This window comes from Rana temporaria, chromosome 1 (assembly GCF_905171775.1).
Source record: "Rana temporaria chromosome 1, aRanTem1.1, whole genome shotgun sequence".
Taxonomy (NCBI): Eukaryota; Metazoa; Chordata; class Amphibia; order Anura; family Ranidae; genus Rana; species Rana temporaria.
Window position 1 is genome coordinate 586,705,331 of NC_053489.1, and position 19,485 is coordinate 586,724,815.

The 19,485-nt window shown below is 40.7% G+C and overlaps 1 protein-coding gene across 7 annotated transcripts in view; it reads right to left on the reverse strand.

The window, feature by feature from the left end:
• LIMCH1 (LIM and calponin homology domains 1) overlaps positions 1 to 19,485 on the reverse strand; it is a 388,951-nt gene that overhangs the window by 17,047 nt on the left and 352,419 nt on the right. For all 7 annotated transcript variants that reach the window (XM_040335035.1, XM_040335040.1, XM_040335041.1 and 4 more), the window contains 3 exons: positions 7,033 to 7,061; positions 6,356 to 6,463; positions 2,489 to 2,581 (listed from right to left, as the gene is read on the reverse strand). In XM_040335035.1, coding sequence (XP_040190969.1) covers positions 2,489 to 2,581; positions 6,356 to 6,463; positions 7,033 to 7,061 — 230 coding nt within the window. The remainder of the gene's footprint in view (positions 1 to 2,488; positions 2,582 to 6,355; positions 6,464 to 7,032; positions 7,062 to 19,485) is intronic.

Below are 19,485 nucleotides of genomic sequence, written 5' to 3' on the forward strand. Positions count from 1 at the left end.
GCCACACAACATAAAACTAAGCTCGGTGCTCATTTTTGCTAAAGTCTAATCATGTCACTTATGAAACCCCTTAAGGTGGCCATAGAATGTTCAAAATTATGATCAGTGTGTGGCTGACCATGTTTGACAGAAATTGATTGTTCGCTTTCTGTCAAGTCATCAATCAGCCGCTGATCAGTGTATTTCCTCCATCCACCTTGCGTGTCTTAATGGGGGAAGCTATTAATTTTTTTTTTTTGCATAGTCCGCTGGCTGAACAAAAATAAACAAATCATTTATGTCTGGCTTTACTGTAAAGATCCACCAAGTATAATGCTCTGTGTTGAGCACTACCATTTCTATCTCAACAACCACCAAGTCTACAGCTGACAATACACACATAGATTTTTTCCATTCAACCAGAAGGCTGAACAGAAAAAAAAATCTAACAGATTCGTCCATAGAAGAGATAGTCTTGCTGCACTTATTTTATTTTGCCAGCCAGACCTACCAGCTATTACAGTGAGGATCAAAAGTTTGGGCACCCCAGGTAAAAATTTGTATTAATGTGCATAACGAAGCCAAGGAAAGATGGAAAAATCTCCAAAAGGCATCAAATTACAGATTAGACATTCTTATAATATGTCAGAAAAAGTTAGATTTTATTTCCATCATTTACACTTTCAAAATTACAGAAAACAAAAAAATGGCTTCTGCAAAAGTTTGGGCACCCTGCAGAATTTATAGCATGCACTGCCCCCTTTGCAAAGCTGAGACCTGCCAGTGTAATGGATTGTTCTCAATCATTGTCTGGGAAGACCAGGTGATGTCAATCTCAAAGGTTTTAAATGCCCAGACTCATCTGACCTTGCCCCAACAATCAGCACCATGGGTTCTTCTAAGCAGTTGTCTAGAAAACTGAAAATAGTTGACGCTCACAAAGCTGGAGAAGGCTATAAGAAGATAGCAAAGCGTTTTCAGATGTCAATATCCTCTGTTTGGAATGTAATTAAGAAATGGCAGTCATCAGGAACAGTGGAAGTTAAAGCAAGATCTGGAAGACCAAGAAAAATAGACAGAACAGCTCGCAGGATTGTGAGAAAAGCAATTCAAAACCCACGTTTTACTGCACTATCCCTCCAGAAAGATCTGGCAGACACTGGAGTTGTGGTACACTATTCCACTATAAAGAGATACTTGTACAAATATGGTCTTCATGGAAGAGTCATCAGAAGAAAACCTCTTCTACGTCACCACCACAAAAATCAGTGTTCATATAGACAAGCCTGAACTTTTTGGCCGGAATGAGCAAAGGTACGTTTGGAGAAGAAAGGGCACAGAATTTAATGAAAAGAACCTCTGTCCAACTGTTAAGCATGGGGTGGATCAATCATGCTTTGGGGTTGTATTGCAGCCAGTGGCACAGGGAACATTTCATGAGTAGAAGGAAAAATGGATTCAATAAAATTTCAGCAAATTTTGGATAACTTGATGCCATCTGTGAAAAAGCTGAAGTTAAAGAGAGGATGGATTACATCAAGAGGCGTAAACTAAAGGTTTTGCCATGACCTTCACAATCTCCTGTCCTCAACATAATTGAAAAACTATGGATAGACCTTAAAAGAGCAGTGTGTGACAGACAGCCCAGAAATCTCAAAGAACTGGAAGACTTTTGGAAGGAAGAATGGGCAAAGATATCTCAAACAAGAATTGAAAGACTCTTGGCTGGCTACAAAAAGCGTTTACAAGCTGTGATACTTGCCAAAGGGGGCAGTACAAGATATTAACTCTGCAGGGTGCCCAAACTTTTGCAGACGCCGTTTTTTTGTTTTCTGTAATTTTGAAAGTGTAAATGATGGAAATAAAATCTAACTTTTTTTGACATATTAGAAGAATGTCTAATTTGATGCCTTTTGGAGATTTTTCCATCTTTCCTTGGCTTCGTTATGCACATTAATACAAATTTTTACCTGTGGTGCCCAAACTTTCGATCCCCACTGTAAAATACCCAAACAGTGGCTGCATCCGATTGGGATGTAATCGACCAGTGAATTTCGGCAGGTTTTTTTCACAGTGTCCATTGTCATGTGGGACATACCAGCAAAAAATCATAAAAAAAGCAGACACTGCACTTTGGATGCGTTTCTGCCGTGTTTCTATTGAAGTCTATGGAATAAAAAACACAACCTGCTGCAGGCAAAAAAGTCTCTAAGCCTTTCCAAAAAAATGCACTGGTTGAAAATGCACAGATGTGAACATGACACACAAGAAAATAATGTTAAAGGGACTTTCTAAAAAAATTACAAATGCACAGAAAAACTCATAGGTGTGAACCTAGCCCAAATGTAAATCTATTAACAAAAAAAGGTGGTTTAGCTAAGAAAATTTAACTTGCTAGCGATACCCCCCTTTCCCCAACACATACACTCAACAATACAGACAAGGATTATCACATTTAAAAAACAATTTACAAATTTAAATTCAGCAAAATGTAAGAAGGCAGAATTACCTCCTCATAATATTTACGTTCCTCCTCTTCCACCTCTTTTTGAGCTTTTTCCCATTCCTCCTTTAGCTTTTCCTGCTCTTTCTGGTATCTCTCCTGTTTTGAATTAGATTCAAGTTTTGTTATAACAGAGAAGCAGTTTAATGAACTGCATTTCGAGTGCAATTTCATTTAAAGTGTGAATATAGGAAAGCTGATAGTCTCATATAATCTGTCACTGTATGAAATAAAACTAGAACATTATTCTTGCTTTGCAATAAAGGAAGAAGGTTGAAGGTGGAATGTGGAAGCGAGGGTATGATCGAGGGTATGTTTCCCACAAAAATAAAAAGTATTTTTTAAATAAATACATTGTCCAATTGTGTAATAGAAGGGGCAGAGGAGGAAAATTATGGAAAGTGACTAAACGCTTTGGCTATACATACACTTTAAAGCGGGGGTCAGCAACCCTTCGATCACAATCTACCCATCAACAATGGGCAGCATGAGGGTAGATTGTGAGCATGTGGCTGCTTTGCAACCCCTCTGCCTCCACAGCTCACATCTTTGGAGAGAGGGAGGCAGCACAGTATTGGACAGAAGGTGGGAGCTGCCTCAATTAACCTTTCAGGTGATTGGCTGCTAAGACTCAGTGCGGTCCCGGTTCTGCCCTCTTGTCTGTGCTGCCCCCCACTCTCTGCTGTACACATGTTGCAAGGCTGGAAATTGCTCCCTTCACAACACTGCTGTGTATTTGTGAAGGGGAAAAACACACTGCAAGGGGGGTGGGGGCAGTGGACACTACTGTGGGGGGACAAAGGAAACTGCTATGGGACCAGAAGACACTGATTTTGGGGGAGGGGGCACAGGATACTGCAGTGGCATGGGGGTGGTGATGTGAAGAGGGCAGAGGACACTGCTATTGTGCTATTGGCGGGTGTTGGCAGAGGACACTACAGTGGGGGAGAAAGGAAAGAGAGCAGAGGACACTGCTATTGAGAGGGGGATGGAGACTACATTGGGGGGGGGGGTAATGTAAACGGGGGCAGAAGATACTACTGTGGGGAGATAATACTACAATAGAAGTGAGGGGGGGGTGGATGTGAAGGGCTGCAGAGGACACTACTGTGGGGGGCAGGGGTGATGTGAAGGGGGGAAGAGGACACTACTATGGAGGTATTAAGAAGTTATGTGAAGGGGGCAGAGGATACTATTGTGGGAGAGAGTGATGTGAGAAGGGACAGAGGACACTACTATGACACTGTAGGATAGATTTATTAAAACTGGAGAGTTCAAAATCTGGTGAAGCTGTGCATAGTAGCCAATCAGCTTCAAACTTCAGCTTGGTCAATTAAGCTTTGACAAAAAAAAAAAAAGCAGATTGGTTTCTATGTAGAGCTGCACCAGAATTTGCACACTCCAGATTTAATAAAATCCATGCACTATGTGTTCTTCATGCCTTCTTTTTTATTGGGGGCTTGATGGTTGTTGTTTTTCTTTTTTATGTTTGTTTAAAGGGTGCCACCCCTCATGGATTTTTGATTTCCTCTATGTTGTCCAGGTAGATCTCAACCTATGAAAGGTTGGCTACCCTTGCTTTAATGTGTATGTATGACCAAACATTTTATGTTAGATTTGAATAGACTGGGGAAGAGTTAGAACCCCGGAAAGATTTATATTACTTTTTGAATCCTCCAGGAGGGGGATTCACCATCTCTTTTTTTCCTGGTGACCACCATTACCACCAAGATTTGTGATAGGAAATCCAACATTTTTGCAAATGTCTCAGAACACAAAATAGGTGAGGTGAAGTCTTTAAATGGGAGCACCTTTTTCTGATGGCAATTGTCTAAGAAATGTAATTGTGTATACCACTCCTCCACCGCTCCTGCCCATTGAAATCAATGGCCACCGTGGCTATATCGCCAGCAAAGCGCCTCTGCAGAGGCGCTTTGCGGTGGTTTTAACCCTTTTTCGGCCACGAACGGGGGTAAAAGCGCCCGCTAGTGCCACAAAATTGACAGCAAAGCGCTGCTAAAAATAGCTGTGCTTTACCGCCGACGTACCCACCGCCCCAGTGTGAAAGGGGCCTTACTTAAAAGGTGCCATTAGTGTGCATATTTATTTTTCAAGCCACTGCCTGCTATCTAAATCACTGACACACATACAGTCAGGTCCATAAATATTGGGACATTGACACAATTCTAATATTTTTGGCTCTATACACCACCACAATTTTAAATGAACAAAATGTTCTCTAACTGCAGACTTTCAGCTTTAATTTGAGGGTATTTGAAATCCAAATCAGGTGAACGGTGTAGGAATTACAACAGTTTGTATATGTGCCTCCCACTTTTTAAGGGACCAAAATTAATGGGACAGATTAACAATCATAAATCAAACTTTCACTTTTTAATACTTGGTTGCAAATCCTTTGCAGTCAATTACAGCCTGAAGTCTGGAACGCATAGACATCACCAGACGTTGGGTTTCATCCCTGGTGATGCTCTGCCAGGCCTCTACTGCAGCTGTCTCCAGTTCCTGCTTGTTCTTGGGGCATTTTCCCTTCAGTTTTGTCTTCAGCAAGTGAAATGCATGCTCAATCAAATTCAGGTCAGGTGATTGACTTGGCCATTGCATAACATTCCACTTCTTTCCCTTAAAAAAACTCTTGGGTTGCTTTTGCAGTATGCTTTGGGTCATTGTCCATCTGCACTGTGAAGCGCCGTCCAATGAGTTCTGAAGCATTTGGCTGAATATGAGCAGATAATAATATTGCCCGAACAACACTTCAGAATTCATCCTGCTGCTTTTGTCAGCAGTCACATCATAAATAAATACAAGAGAACCAGTTCCATTGGCAGCCATACATGCCCACGCCATGACACTACCACCACCATGCTTCACTGATGAGGTGGTATGCTTTGGATCATGAGCAGTTCCTTTCCTTCACCATACTCTTCTCTTCCCATCACTCTGGTACAAGTTGATCTTGGTCTCATCTGTCCATAGGATGTTGTTCCAGAATTGTGAAGGCTTTTTTAGATGTTGTTTGGCAAACTCTAATCTGGCCTTCCTGTTTTTGAGGCTCTCCAATGGTTTCGATTTTTGTGGTGAACCCTCTGTATTCACTCTGGTGAAGTATTCTCTCGATTGTTGACTTTGACACACACACCTACCTCCTGGAGAGTGTTCTTGATCTGGCCAACTGTTGTGAAGGGTGTTTTCTTCACCATTCACCAGGGAAGAATTCTTCGGTCATCCCCCACAGTCGTTTTCCATGGTCTTTCGGGTCTTTTGGTGTTGCCGAGCTCACCAGTGCGTTTTCATTTTAAGAATGTTCCAAACAGTTGTATTGGCCACACCTAATGTTTTTGCTATTTCTCTGATAGGTTTGTTTTGTTTTTTCAGCCTAATGATGGCTTGCTTCACCGATAGTGACAGCTCTTTGAATCTCATATTGAGTTGACAGCAACAGATTCCAAATGCAAATAGCACACTTGAAATTAACTCTGGACCCTTTATCTGCTCCTTGTAAATGGGATAATGAGGGAATAACACACACCTGGCAATGGAACAGCTGAGCAGCCAATTGTCCCATTACTTTTGGTCCCTTAAAAAGTGGGAGGCACATATACAAACTGTTGTAATTCCTACACTGTTCACCTAATTTGGATGTAAATGACCTCAAACAAAGCTGAAAGTCTGCAGTTAAAGCACATCTTGTTCATTTCATTTCAAATCCATTGTGGTGGTGTATAGAGCCAAAAAGATTATTATTGTGTTGATGTCCCAATATTTATGGACCTGAATGTATTTAGAGAGACTAAAACAACTACATTTTCAAAAAACATAATCAGAAAAAAATGTATTAGGGACCACAAGATGTACCTGTAGCAGCCTCTCCTGCTCCTGCTGCCACCGCTCCTGTCGTCTTCGCTCTTCTTCTGGATCCCAAGAACAAAACCGCGATGGAGAATTTAAAGCGGGTATTGGTACCTATCAGTAAATACAGACAATTAATTAAATATACAGAGCTAAAATAAATTGGCAGTTGTTTGCATGACTAAGTTTCTGCAATTTTTTGATGAAATGTCAGGGATTAGCTTTAGGAAGGGACAGGTTTAACTGGCTAAACAGACCAGAAGCATTAGCCGCATGTATAGCCTGGGGCTAGAATCCAAGGGGTTTTACAGGGACACAAGAAGCGATTTATAGACTAGCATGTCCTTGCAGGCACTGCCTTGTTTTAGGTTAGGTCAGGTTCACTTAAATATTTCTTATGGTACAATATCAGATTGCAAACACTTTAAACCGTATATCCACACTAATATATGTTACAGTCATCTGAGTCTTTCACCCAGCACTAAACCACCCTTAAAGAATTCTGCTAAAGTTAATTAAGGCAGTCAGAGATGCAGAATGATTAATTGCCCTAATTAATGCAAAACACGATGGATAATCAGCATTGATGTTACTGCTCATCTTGTGAAAGAATTAGCTGCATCTTCGCAAAATAAAGTTTAAAGCAATGTAATGACACAAACATGCCTCGGAAAATTACTTACTGCTGAGCTCCCGCTGCTTTCTGGATCTCCTGTCAAACAGAAGTGAATAAAATGAAAAATACTTTATTTTCCTTCTAACATATCCACATTTGACTATTACACGAATATCTGTATATGTCTTCTGTTCCAAATAAAGAATTTAAATGTCAATTTAGTCCACTGTTTATATAAATGATAGTCATTACTGCCAAAGGGAATAGACTACAATAGGTCCCACTTGTAAAAATAAATAGTATAATACAGATTAAGATCTGGGAACACTATAGTTAGTTTGTATAAAATATACCTTTTAATTATATATTTCTCTAAAAACATAAATCATACAAATGAAATATACATCTAAAAACCTCATGGGACCCATGTACAGTTTATTATCTGCCAAGTATTGAATCGTTCTTCTTGAAGTTGTTTTAAAATCCATGCAATTCAAATAATCTAGCCAGTCCACTTCTTCTATTCAAATGGGCCTCCAAACGTTTAAAGAGTTTTTAAATAAGTATTATGAAGAGCACCTCATGAGGTTTTTAGTAATGCATTGGCTAAATCTTTACAACTTAGATTTTTAAGGGGACATGTAATTAAAACATACACACACAGTGTAAAATAAGTATTGAACACGTCACCATTTTTCTAGGAAAATATATTTCTAAAGGTGCAATTGACATGAAATGTTCACCACGTGTCGGTAACAACTCCTGCGATCCAAACCAAAACAAATACGTTTAGAAATTAAGTTATGTGTAATAAAATGGAATGACGCAGGTAAAAAGTACTGAACCCATGAAGAAATGGAGATGCAAAAAGGCATGGAAAGCAAACACACCAGCTGAAATCTATCAGTAATTAGAAAGAAAACCTGCCCCTTGTCAGTGCAAATTAATATCAGCTGGTTCAGACTCAACTTATTAAAAAAAGTGTCTCATTACCAAGGTGTCACACAAGAAACACCTCATGATGAGTAAAAGCAAAGAACTTTCTCAAAACCTTTGTAACCTTATTGTTGCAAAAAATACTGATGGCATTGGTTACAGAAGGACTTCTAAACTTTTAAATGTTCCAGTGAGCACTGTTGGGGTCATAATCTGGAAGTCACGACCAGGTTTCGCAAGATTTCTGACAGAGGAGTGAAAATAATTATCAGAAGAGTTGTCCAAGAGCCAGGGACTACTTGTGGAGAGCGTCAGAAAGGCCTGGAATTAGCAGGTACAATTGTTTCAAAGAAAACAATAAGTAATGCACTCAAACACCATGGCCTGTATGCACGCTCACCACGCAAGACTCCATTGCGGAAGAGAAAGCACGTTGAAGCTCATTTAAAGTTTGCTGCACAACATTTAGACAAGCCTGTGAAATACTGGGAGAATATAGTCTGGTCAGATGAGACCAAAATTTAACTCTTTGGATGCCATAATACACACCATGTTTGTAGGTCAAATGGCACTGCACATCACCCCAAAAACACTCCCATACCAACAGTGAAGTTTGAAAGTGGGAAAATCATGGTGTGGGGCTGTTATATTAGCATACAATACTTTCTAACTTTATATCATTGAAGGAAGGATAAATGGGAAAATGTATGAAGACATTCTTGATAAAAATCTGCTGCCATCTACTAGGATGATGTCGATGAAACAAGGGTGGACATTTCAGCAAGACAATATTCCCAAACACAAAGCCAATGAAACTCTCAATTGGTTTCAAAGAAAGAAAATAAAGCTGCTAGAATGGCCCAGCCAATCACCTGACTTGAATACAATAGAAAATCGATGGAAATAATTCAAGATAAGAGTTCATAGAATAGGCCCACAGAACCTTCAAGACTTGAAGTTCGTTTGTGTGGAAGAATGGGGCAAAAATCATACCTGAGAAATGCATGCAACTAGTTTCTCCATACAGGAAGTGTCTTGAAGCGGTCATTACCACGGATTTGTACAAAGTATTAAATACATTTCAGTTGGTGTGTGCAATACTTTTTCCCTGCTTCATTCCATTTTATTACACATAACTTAATTTCTGAACTCATTTGTTTTAGTTTCTTTGTATGTTTGGATTGCATAGGTTGTTACCGACACGTGGTGAAAATTTCATGTCAATAACATTTTTAGAAATAGATTTACCTAGAAAAATGGGGACGTGTTCAATACTTATTTTACTCACTGTTTGTGTGTGCATATGTGTATATATACATATAATTTTATTTTTACCAACTGTAGTGTTTCCAGATTTCAGTCTGTATTATCCTTGGGCTCATTTATTTATATAAAATGAAATAAACGTCCATCGTAAAAACAAACTTTTGTTACCAAATCTGATCGCAAACCATTACATCAGGTGATGACCTATTATGTCTACAGGCACCATAAACACAGTTGAAGACAATTCTGACCTCTGCCATGCTGATTGATAAGGCACAAATTATTATTTACTTTAAATAAACAATCATATCAAGTTGATTTAGCAGAATCACTGCCACCAACAGGACTGCTAAAGCCTAGAACACACTGGTCATATGTCGGGGGAATCGACAGGTTCAACAGAAACCGCCCTACATTCGGCCCGTGTGTACGGCAGCCGGTCCGACAGACCAGCTTCTGTAGAAGGGGCAAAACCGAAAAAACGAATAGTGTGAACTAGGCTTAAGAGTCCACTTGCCTTCCCCAATGGAGTTGTTCCCTGCCAGCGGACCATAGAACTGTAGCAATTTCATAGCTCCCTTAGTAACTGAGATTCTGCAGCATTTTAGGCCAGTGAAGGAGCAACACCCATTAACAGGAGTGGTTGCTTAAGGTGGAACTGAATGTGGCTCTAAATCCTTAAGGTTTTTCACCTTAATGCACTCTATGCATTAAGGTGAAAAACCTGTGCTGCAGAATCCCACCCCAGCTCCCAGATCCAATGATATGCACAATATCAGCAGCTCTCACCGCTGGCATTCTCCTCCTGATAGCAGCAGAAGCCATTGGCTTCTGCTTCTGTCAAACACTGTGCTGAGCAGGCAGGGAGCAGGGGCAAGCCCCCCCATGGAAAGCTGCTTGGTAGCCTAGGGAGGGGGGGAACAACAAAAGAAGAGGATTGGAGCTGCAAGACTAGTGCACAGAGCAGGTAATTATAACAAGTTTTTATTTTATATATATATATATATATATATATATATATATATATATATATCATTCAAAGATTTTTCTTTATTTTCATGACTATGAAAATTGTAGATTCACACTGAAGGCATCAAAACTATGAATTAACACATGTGGAATTATACATAACAAAAAAGTGTGAAACAACTGAAAATATATTTCATATTCTAGGTTCTTCAAAATAGCCACCTTTTGCAGCAGACACATCTCTAGAACTGTTAAGAGGAGACTGTGTGAATCAGGCCTTCATGGTAGAATATCTGCTAGGAAACCACTGCTAAAGAAAGGCAACAAGCAGAAGAGACTTGTTTGGGCTAAAGAATACAAGGAATGGACATTAGACCAGTGGAAATCTGTGCTTTGGTCTGATGAGTCCAAACTTGAGATCTTTGGTTCCAACCCCCGTGTCTTTGTGCGATGCAGAAAAGGTCAACGGATGTACTCTACATGCCTGGTTCCCACCGTGAAGCATGGAGGAGGAGGTGTGATGGTCTGGGGGTGCTTTGCTGGTGACACTGTTGGGGATTTATTCAAAATTGAAGGCATACTGAACCAGCATGGCTACCACAGCATCTTGCAGCGGCATGCTATTCCATCCGGTTTGCGTTTAGTTGGACCATCATTTATTTTTCATCAGGACAGTGACCCCAAACACACCTCCAGGCTGTGTAAGGGCTATTTGACCAAGAAGGAGAGTGATGGGGTGCTGCACCAGTTGACTACCTCTTGAAGCTCATCAAGAGAATGCCAGGAGTGTGCCAAGCAGTAATCAAAGCAAAATGTGGCTACTTTGAAGAACCTAGAATATGAAATATATTTTCAGTTGTTTCACACTTTTTTGTTATGTATAATTCCACATGTGTTAATTCATAGTTTTCATGCCTTCAGTGTGAATCTACAATTTTTATAGTCATGAAAATAAAGAAAACTCTTTGAATGAGAAGGTGTGTCCAAACTTTTGGTCTGTACTGTATATCTTTAACGAGCACCACAAACTGAAAATGCTATTCAATTCATTTTTAACATTTAAATCAAACTCACCATCCATCCACATCTCCATTCTTTATTTTTTTAAGAAATCACTTTGAAAATAACTTCCCTAGCATTTCTAGCCGCAGCCATCTTTAGTAAGGGCAGATGATTCATGTAGCATTTACTTTCTGGAATCCACCTGCCCTTAGATCAGGCATGCAGACAGGAGGGTATTCTTAGCTGAGAAAGCCCCTCCTCCCATGAAGACTCCTGGGATGCATGACATCCATTTTGGCCTGGGCCAGAAACCAGGAAGCAACTGAAGAAATGCAAAAATAAATTAAAACAAGGAAATATAATGTACAGCATTTTATGCATTAAGGCAAAAAATCTTCTGTATCACAGGACCCCCCCACCCTATACTTACCTGAGCCCAATCTCGATCCAGAGCTGTGCAACAGAGTCGATGTTCTCTCCCTCCTCACAGGGAAGATTGTTCAGAAAGTATTTACCTTATTGCTTCTGTCCTCAGGAAACATAGCTCCCAACTGTCCCTGATTTTGAGGGACTGTCCCTGATTTGGACCAAAGTCCCTCTGTCCCTCTTTATTTGTCCCTCATTTTGGTCTGATCTATATCATTTTATAGAAAATGCATTGTTTAATCTTTCAAAAAAGTATTTCACTAGTGCTAAATTTCCAAAGCCAATATAAAGGAATAGTAGTGGTCAGAGCTTTTTTTCCTCAGAAAATAGGTGCAGGAACTCAACCACGACCCGTTCAGATTTCACAAACAGTAGAAGGGTCTCAAAGGGGCATTAAATACCAGAATTGCATTACATACAGAGTTCAGGGGGTTACAAAGCTGTCACTTGTAAACACAGAAACCAGACTTCTGTGTTTACAAGTGATTGTGGTGAGCAGGCACCAAAGGGTCTGAGCCAGAGGTGGTGGAACCGAGTTCCCCAAAGTTCCCCCTGAAAAAAAGCCCTGGTAGTGGTTAAAAAAGCCCTTTTGGGTTTAATCACAATTTTTTGTATAATTCTCCTTTAAGGGGGCTCAGCAGGGTGTGTGCCCTATGCCTACATACATTTTCCAATAGGTGTCCCTCATTCCCACCGCAAAAAGTTGGGAAGTATGAGGAAATGAAGACAGAACTCTGCGTCGGTGACTGACAATAATGGTGCCAGTGGAACAGCATGGCAACCAGCCAACTAACATTTTAGGATAGAGAAGTCAGCAGTGGCAGTGTACACAGGTCAAATATTAAATATTTAGTTTATTTAGTCCTTATATGAATGATGTGCTTTTCCATTTTCCTCATGGTTTTAAGAAGAAACATTGAAGTAAGTGCAGGACTTCCTTTTCCTTTGTTTTTAAGTGTCACTTTTTAAAATCCACTCTCAAAGCACATGATATGCATGGATGTGTTTAGTGCCTGGACATCACTCCAGAAACACTTTTAAAACCAATATAATATTCCTATGTTAGCCAATCCACAGATAAACAAAATGCAAGGGCAAACTGTATTTTATGGGTTCCGATATCACAATTAGTGAGTTTGCCATGTAAAGCATTTGCTCCCGTTTGGGTTAGATTTTTCATCAAGTAATTGGGTACTTCCTGCTGTAGCAAATTGGATCATGCTCTGCTGGGGGTTTTTTTGCCTTCCTCTGGATCAACTGTGGGTATGGAGTTGGGTGTATAGGATTTTACTGTGTTTTTTTATTTTGTTTTTTTATTTTTTGTGGTTGAACTGGATGGACTTGTGTCTTTTTTCAACCTGACTAACTATGACTATGACTATGAATAGAAATCAATTCAACCATGTATGGTCCTGCTTTATTAAGTGATGTAAAAAGGACACAGAGGCACAGGGTATCACCCCAATATGGACACAATCATAAAATAGGCTTTGACCACTTCAGCTCCGGAAGGTAATTTTTTTGGGATACGGCATTGCATTACTTTAACTGACAATTATGGTCATGCAACACTAACTAAACAAAATTACCTTTTTTTCCCCCACAAATAGAGCTTTCTTTTGGTGGTATTTGATCACCACTGCATTTATTTTTTTTAGCGCTTTAAACAAAAAAAGACCAATAATTTTGAAACAAAACCCAATATTTTTTTTACTTTCTGCAAAAAAAAACATATTCAATAAAAACAATTGAAGTTCTTCATCAATTAGGCCAATATGTATTCTGCTACATATTTTTGGAGAAAAAAAAAATCCCAATAAGTGTCTATTAATTGGTTTGTGCAAAAGTTTTAACGTCTACAAACCATGGAATATTTAAAAAATTGTATACTAGTAATGGCGACGATTAGAGACTCCAGTTACTAGCCCCTGGAAATGACACTCTGGACCTAAGATTTACTGGAACCAGAAGGCACAGACAAAGGGCCTCATCACTGTGAAGAGGTTTTGGAACCAGATTTGCCTGGCTTGGAGGGCCATGTCTTCTTACCAACGTAGGTTCATGTTTAGGATTTGGCAGTGGAAGCCAACGAAACAAAAATAAACCTTCCTAATCTGAGGAGTAGAAGACCTACTGGTAAGAACAGTAGACCACCTTTGATTTCCTTGATGTACTTGTCAATTGGGTCAAAACAGACTTTTGCCTTCAAAGGGTAATTGTTCAAGGCTTTTTTTGCATGGCAGCACTGCTGACCAGCATTTAAACCAGAAAATCCTGCACACGTGGATAGAAAGAAGCTTCACCCTGAAGATTTGGCCAAAACATTCACACAGTAGAAAAAGGTCATAGGTAAAAGATTTAGTTGACTGTGAACAGACGCACCCGATTGATAGAACCAGAATTTCTATTTCATTAACTTAATGCAGACAGCAATGACTAGCATAGGCACAAACTGCAGGTTGACAGGGCATGCCAAGAAACAGGGAGCTGTCAAGGAGGTACTCTAAACTCGTATCTACCAGAGCTTCAAACACAGGGTCTGTCAGGGTCTTGTTAAGGCATGATATAACAGAATTTAGCTAGAGGGGGGAGAGAACGAAAGCTAGAGGGGGGAGAGAACGAGAGCTAGAGGGGGGAGAGAACGAGAGCTAGAGGGGGGAGAGAACGAGAGCTAGAGGGGGGAGAGAACGAGAGCTAGAGGGGGGAGAGAACGAAAGCTAGAGGGGGGAGAGAACGAAAGCTAGAGGGGGGAGAGAACGAGAGCAAGAGATCCGTAGAGCGGGTACGCTTTCTTTTTGTCAGCGTTAAATCCTCTAAAAGGTAACTGCATATAACCCAGTGTAAAGATTAAAGAAATTATGTCCTGTAATGTACAACTTGGAAATGTATTTTCTGGTTCAGGCCTGCTTATTTATGATATTTTAAATCCTATTTTTAAACTTCAATTCTACCTGTTAGGTTCTGTGGTCAACACATTCACTTTAACATTTTATACACGGTTGTGAATAAAGGTTTGTGCATTTTTAGGAAAACTCTGCATAAATGAATTTTGAACTGATCTTAAAGTGATTCTAAAGTCTGTTTTTTTTGTTTTGTTTTTAAATAAACATGTTATACTTACCTCCTCTGTGCAGTGGTTTTGTAAAGAGCAGCCCAGATCCTCCTCTTCTCGGGTCCCTCTTTGCTGCTATTGGCCCCTCCCTATCGAGTGCCCCCACAGTCAACAGCTTCCTATGGGGGCACCCGAGCCGAGTCACAGCTCCGTGTGTCCATTAAGACACGGACCTCCAACCGGGTCCCACCCCCTCTCTCCCCTGATTGGCTGACTGACTTTTATTGACAGACACGGGAGCCAATGGTGCCGCTGCTGTTTCTCAGCCAATCAGGGGGAGGGTTCCTGGATGGCTAAGACACTCGTGGACATCGCTGGAGAGAGATGGGCTCAGGTAAGTAATTAGGGGGTGCTGGGGTGGCTGCTACACACAAAAGTTTTTTTTATCTTAATGCATAGAATGTATTTCGATAAAAAACCTTCTGCCTTTACAACTCCATTCAGCTAAACCATAATAATAAATACAAACACACACAACATTTTACATTGCCATATCTTTATTATGCAAATGGTTTAAACAGTTCAGAAAAAAAAAATGGGAACCCTTACATTTTGTAAGCAAAACCTTAATCAAATGTCTTGCTACATATGTGCAGATCTGTTAAAGCTGAAGTAGAATCCATTTTTATTTTTCCTTCCCTGGTGCGTTCCTTCCTCCAACAACAACATACTAATGACATTTTAAAATAAAACCAATTTTGTTCTTATTACACAGCCCATTTTAGACCCAGTGATTCCCACACTGGGTCTCTGCACCTCTCCGTGTATTGCAGGTACATAATGACTGGTGGGAGGGGCCAGTAGGGTGCTGTACATGGCTTCCTTAAAACATCACAGCTCCCTTCCCCAGTATTCCTCTCTTCAGTCCTATATCAATCAGTGGGCTGTACAAATGAGCAAGATAGAAGGTAAGGCTGGAGTTCAGCTTCAAAGTGAAACTTTGACACTGCTGGTCCCCAGGGCTCTTGGCATAGCATACTTCTATATCTTGGCATACTTACAGTAGTTCCCAAAGTGTCCTACTTCTGAGATGACAGGTCTTTGTCCCCTTTTTCACTCCATCACTGTCACGCCTATAATCTTCCAATCTTCTTTTCTCAAAGGCCCAGCTAAGGATGGTGTAACTCCTGCATATTTTCAGGAAAGTTCATTCCTCCCTGAACCTGGCCTTTATACTGGAATCTGAAATTCGGGCTACAGTAGGTGCACAATTGAAAACAAAAAAGATAGACAAGGAAAGGGGTTTCATGGAAGAAGAGACAGGGTCTGCCATAAAACTGTACCTGATGCCTTTTAAAAAAAATCTGACTTCTAAAGAAAAAGAAAAGAAAAAGAAAATTCTGTTTCAGAATTATGATTAAGCCATTCTAAAACAGGAGGGTCTGTCTATAGGTAGAGCTACACTGCTGTTAATTTACCATATTTTTTGGATAATTTTAAAGCGGAGCTCCACCCTAAAGTGGAACTCACGCTGATCGGAACCCGCCCCCCCTCCGGTGTCACATTTGTCTAAAGACAGGTATTTGCACCCACTTCCGGCCACACGTCTCGGGCAAAAGACGGGTTTTTCCAGACTTCCCGTCTGTCCCCCGTTGTGTGCTAGGAACACTCGGCTCCCAGCACACAGCGTGTGAGCCAATCGGTGGGCGCATGCGCCGTAGGGAACCGGGTAGTGAAGCCGGAGCGATTCACTTCCTGGTTCCCTCACTGAGGATGGCGGGGGGAGCAGCAGAGAGACGAGCGATCGCTGGTCCTCTGCTGCTGACGGCGCTGGACTCCAGGACAGGTAAGTGTCCTAATATTAAAAGTCAGCAGCTGCAGTATTTGTAGCTGCTGGCTTTTAATATTTTTTTTTACTGGCACATCCGCTTTAATGTTCTAAATTTTTTTTTGCAGATGTTCTGCTGTTCCAACTTAGTAATAGAACTTTGACTTAAGTGGCGTGAGACAGCCAAGCAGCCCCTAAAAAGAATTCCTCCGCCATTCTTCACAGTTTAGATGAGGTTTTTGTTGGTATTGTTTGTAGTATGCAAATCAAACTATAAAATATGCCAAAAATATACACTTTGGTCACACAGAGCACTGTTCCACTAGTTCTAATGAACATCCATGGGATCTTAAGCAAAATATGTGTGATGAGCACAAACATTGTCCAATGCTCTAGCTCTTAATCTAGAGTTTTCCCACCTTGAGGATTGGACAACATATTCTTGGACAGATCTCGTTTAAATGTATAGTAGGAAGAGTCGAATTTATTTAATTTGTAATCAATGTGAATCACTGTTAATCGATGTTTGGTTTGTGCCTGTAGAAATCCTTTTGTAGCCCTTGCCAGCCTTTTAATCATTAATCCTTCCACTAAGGTTCTTTGTAGCCTCTTTCGTTGAAAGTATATTGTACTGCTGTGAAGGCAACCCAATGAAGATTTCATGTTTTTTTTAAACAATAAATGCAGCTCAAACTCATGCCTGAGCTGTCTGAATTTAATGACCGTGTGAACCACACCTGTACAATATGTGTCACCATGGCTGCTTGTACCCTCCACTGGGGGATAGGGAGACAGAGTGACAACGTAGAATAGTTGGGAGACAGGGACAGAGGGTTGTCATCCAACAACAAGAAATGCCTGCACAAGTACCTTCAGGCAGGATCACAAGGTATTTTATGAAAAAGCTGTAGATTTTAAAACAACAACATATTACACATATGTTATCAATAATCTTGAATGCTTAAACCATTTGTTAAGTAAAGATATAGCAATGTAAAGTACCATGCGCTTCATATGGTAAAACACTGAATTTGAATAGGTTAATATTACATGGATAAAAACCAGATCAAATTTGAACTGCTGTTCAAAAGAAATTCCTAGGGGTCAGCAAATTTCTCATGTATAACCATTTATCAGTCCTAAAGTTATTAAAAATGTCTGGTTCAGGTAAGCACTGGATCATTCCTTATGCAAGCATTTACCAAGAAAACAAAAAATTAATACTACTCATGGCACAAAGGTGAAGTACAGTGCAATATGCTAAAGCAGCAGAGGCCAGTTCATAAGGGGGAGCAGCCCCCCTAATCTCCATTGCGGGCGGATGACACATGCATTTCTACAAGTTTTTTTTTAAGCACGGGACACAGAGCACTTCGCCCCAGCCCAACCACTTGTGACATTAGCGAATCAACATTTTCTATTGTCTTCCTGCTTCTCCCACCAGCCAGTCAGAACAAGAATCGGTCCTTAAGACCGGATTGGCTGGGAGGAGAAGTTAAGGAAGCAGCACAAGACCTGGATGGGGTAAGTGCGGACCTGGCAGAGGAGGGGGGGTTTGTTTATCTGCCCCTCTGCCCCCCCCCAAAAAAAAAATAGAGCAGTGGCAGGCAGTCCACATCCTAATAGGAACGCTTAGCTGGATACTTTGGAGAAATTCTGAAGTGCAAAATTCAGAAAAACTTACAACAGCTATGAAAGAAATACACTATATTACCAAAAGTATTCGGATGCCTGCTTTTACACGCATATGAAATTTAATGGCATCCCAGTCTCAGTCCGTAGGGTTCATATTGAGTTGGCCAACACCTTGCAGCTATAACAGCTTCAACTCTTCTGGAAGGCTGTCCACAATGTTAAGGAGTGTCCTCTATGGGATTTTTATTTCTGTCTGTGTTGCTGTGGGAGAGCTTCCGCTTGGTAAAATGTCAGGAAGAAAAAGGAGACAAGGACAGCAAAACCCCTCCCATTCTATTCATAACCAATACAATATTTTAGCTTAACTTCCACTTTAAGGGTAAAAAAAATGGAGTAGTACTCACCAGTAACTCCTTTTCCGGTAGTCTTCAGGACAGGCCCTTGAGAGATGGAGTCTCCTCCCATCGACACAGGAAACACTACCAGCAGTTCAAAAGGCGGTCCCTCAGGTCCCTGGTCAGTCTTCCCCAAGAACTGAAGGATGGAACTGCAAAATATAACTACAACAGGTTAATACGTTTAATGCATTACCTATAGATATAAAAGGGTGGGATCGTGCTGTCCTGGAAGACTACCGGAAAAGGAGTTACCGGTGAGTACTAACTCCATTTTTTCCCTAGTCGTCTTCCAGGACAGCCCTTGAGAGGATCCCCAAGTACTCACCAGATTAGGGTGGGACCCACAGCTTGGAGGACTTTCCTCCCAAAGGCTTGATCCTGGTTGACAGTAGATCCAGTCTGTAGTGATTTGTAAAGGTGGAAAAACTTGACCAGGTTGCCGCCTTACAAATCTGCTCCGGAGTGGCACCAGCTTTCTCTGCCCAGGATGTTGCAAGTGCCCTCGTGGAGTGAGCTTTAATACCCTCTGGAGTGTCCTAATCCCACTATTCTATAACTCTCTAGAATAGCTAATCTAATCCACCTCGCTATCATGGATTTTGAGGCTTTCTGACCTTTACGCTGACCAGAGAAAAGAACAAAAAGGGAATCTGTTAACCTGAAGGGGTTTGTTGATTCTAAGTATTCTAGAATGCATCTTCTTACATCAAGGAGATGAAACCGTCTCTCCCTGCTATTAGAGGCGTTCGATAAAAAGAAGGTAAAATAATATCTTGGGACCTGTGAAAATTTGATGTCATTTTTGGCAGGAACCCAGGGTCCTGTTTTCAGAATAATTCTATCTTCCAAAATTTGAAGAAAAGGTTCCCCGACTGAAAGTGCCTGAATTTCATCACTCTGCGTGCTGTGGTAATTGCTACCAGGAGCACTGTTTTCAAGGTGAGCAGTCTAATAGAGGCCTCCGAGATGGGCTCAAATGGAGCACCCAAAAAAGCTTAGACGACTGCC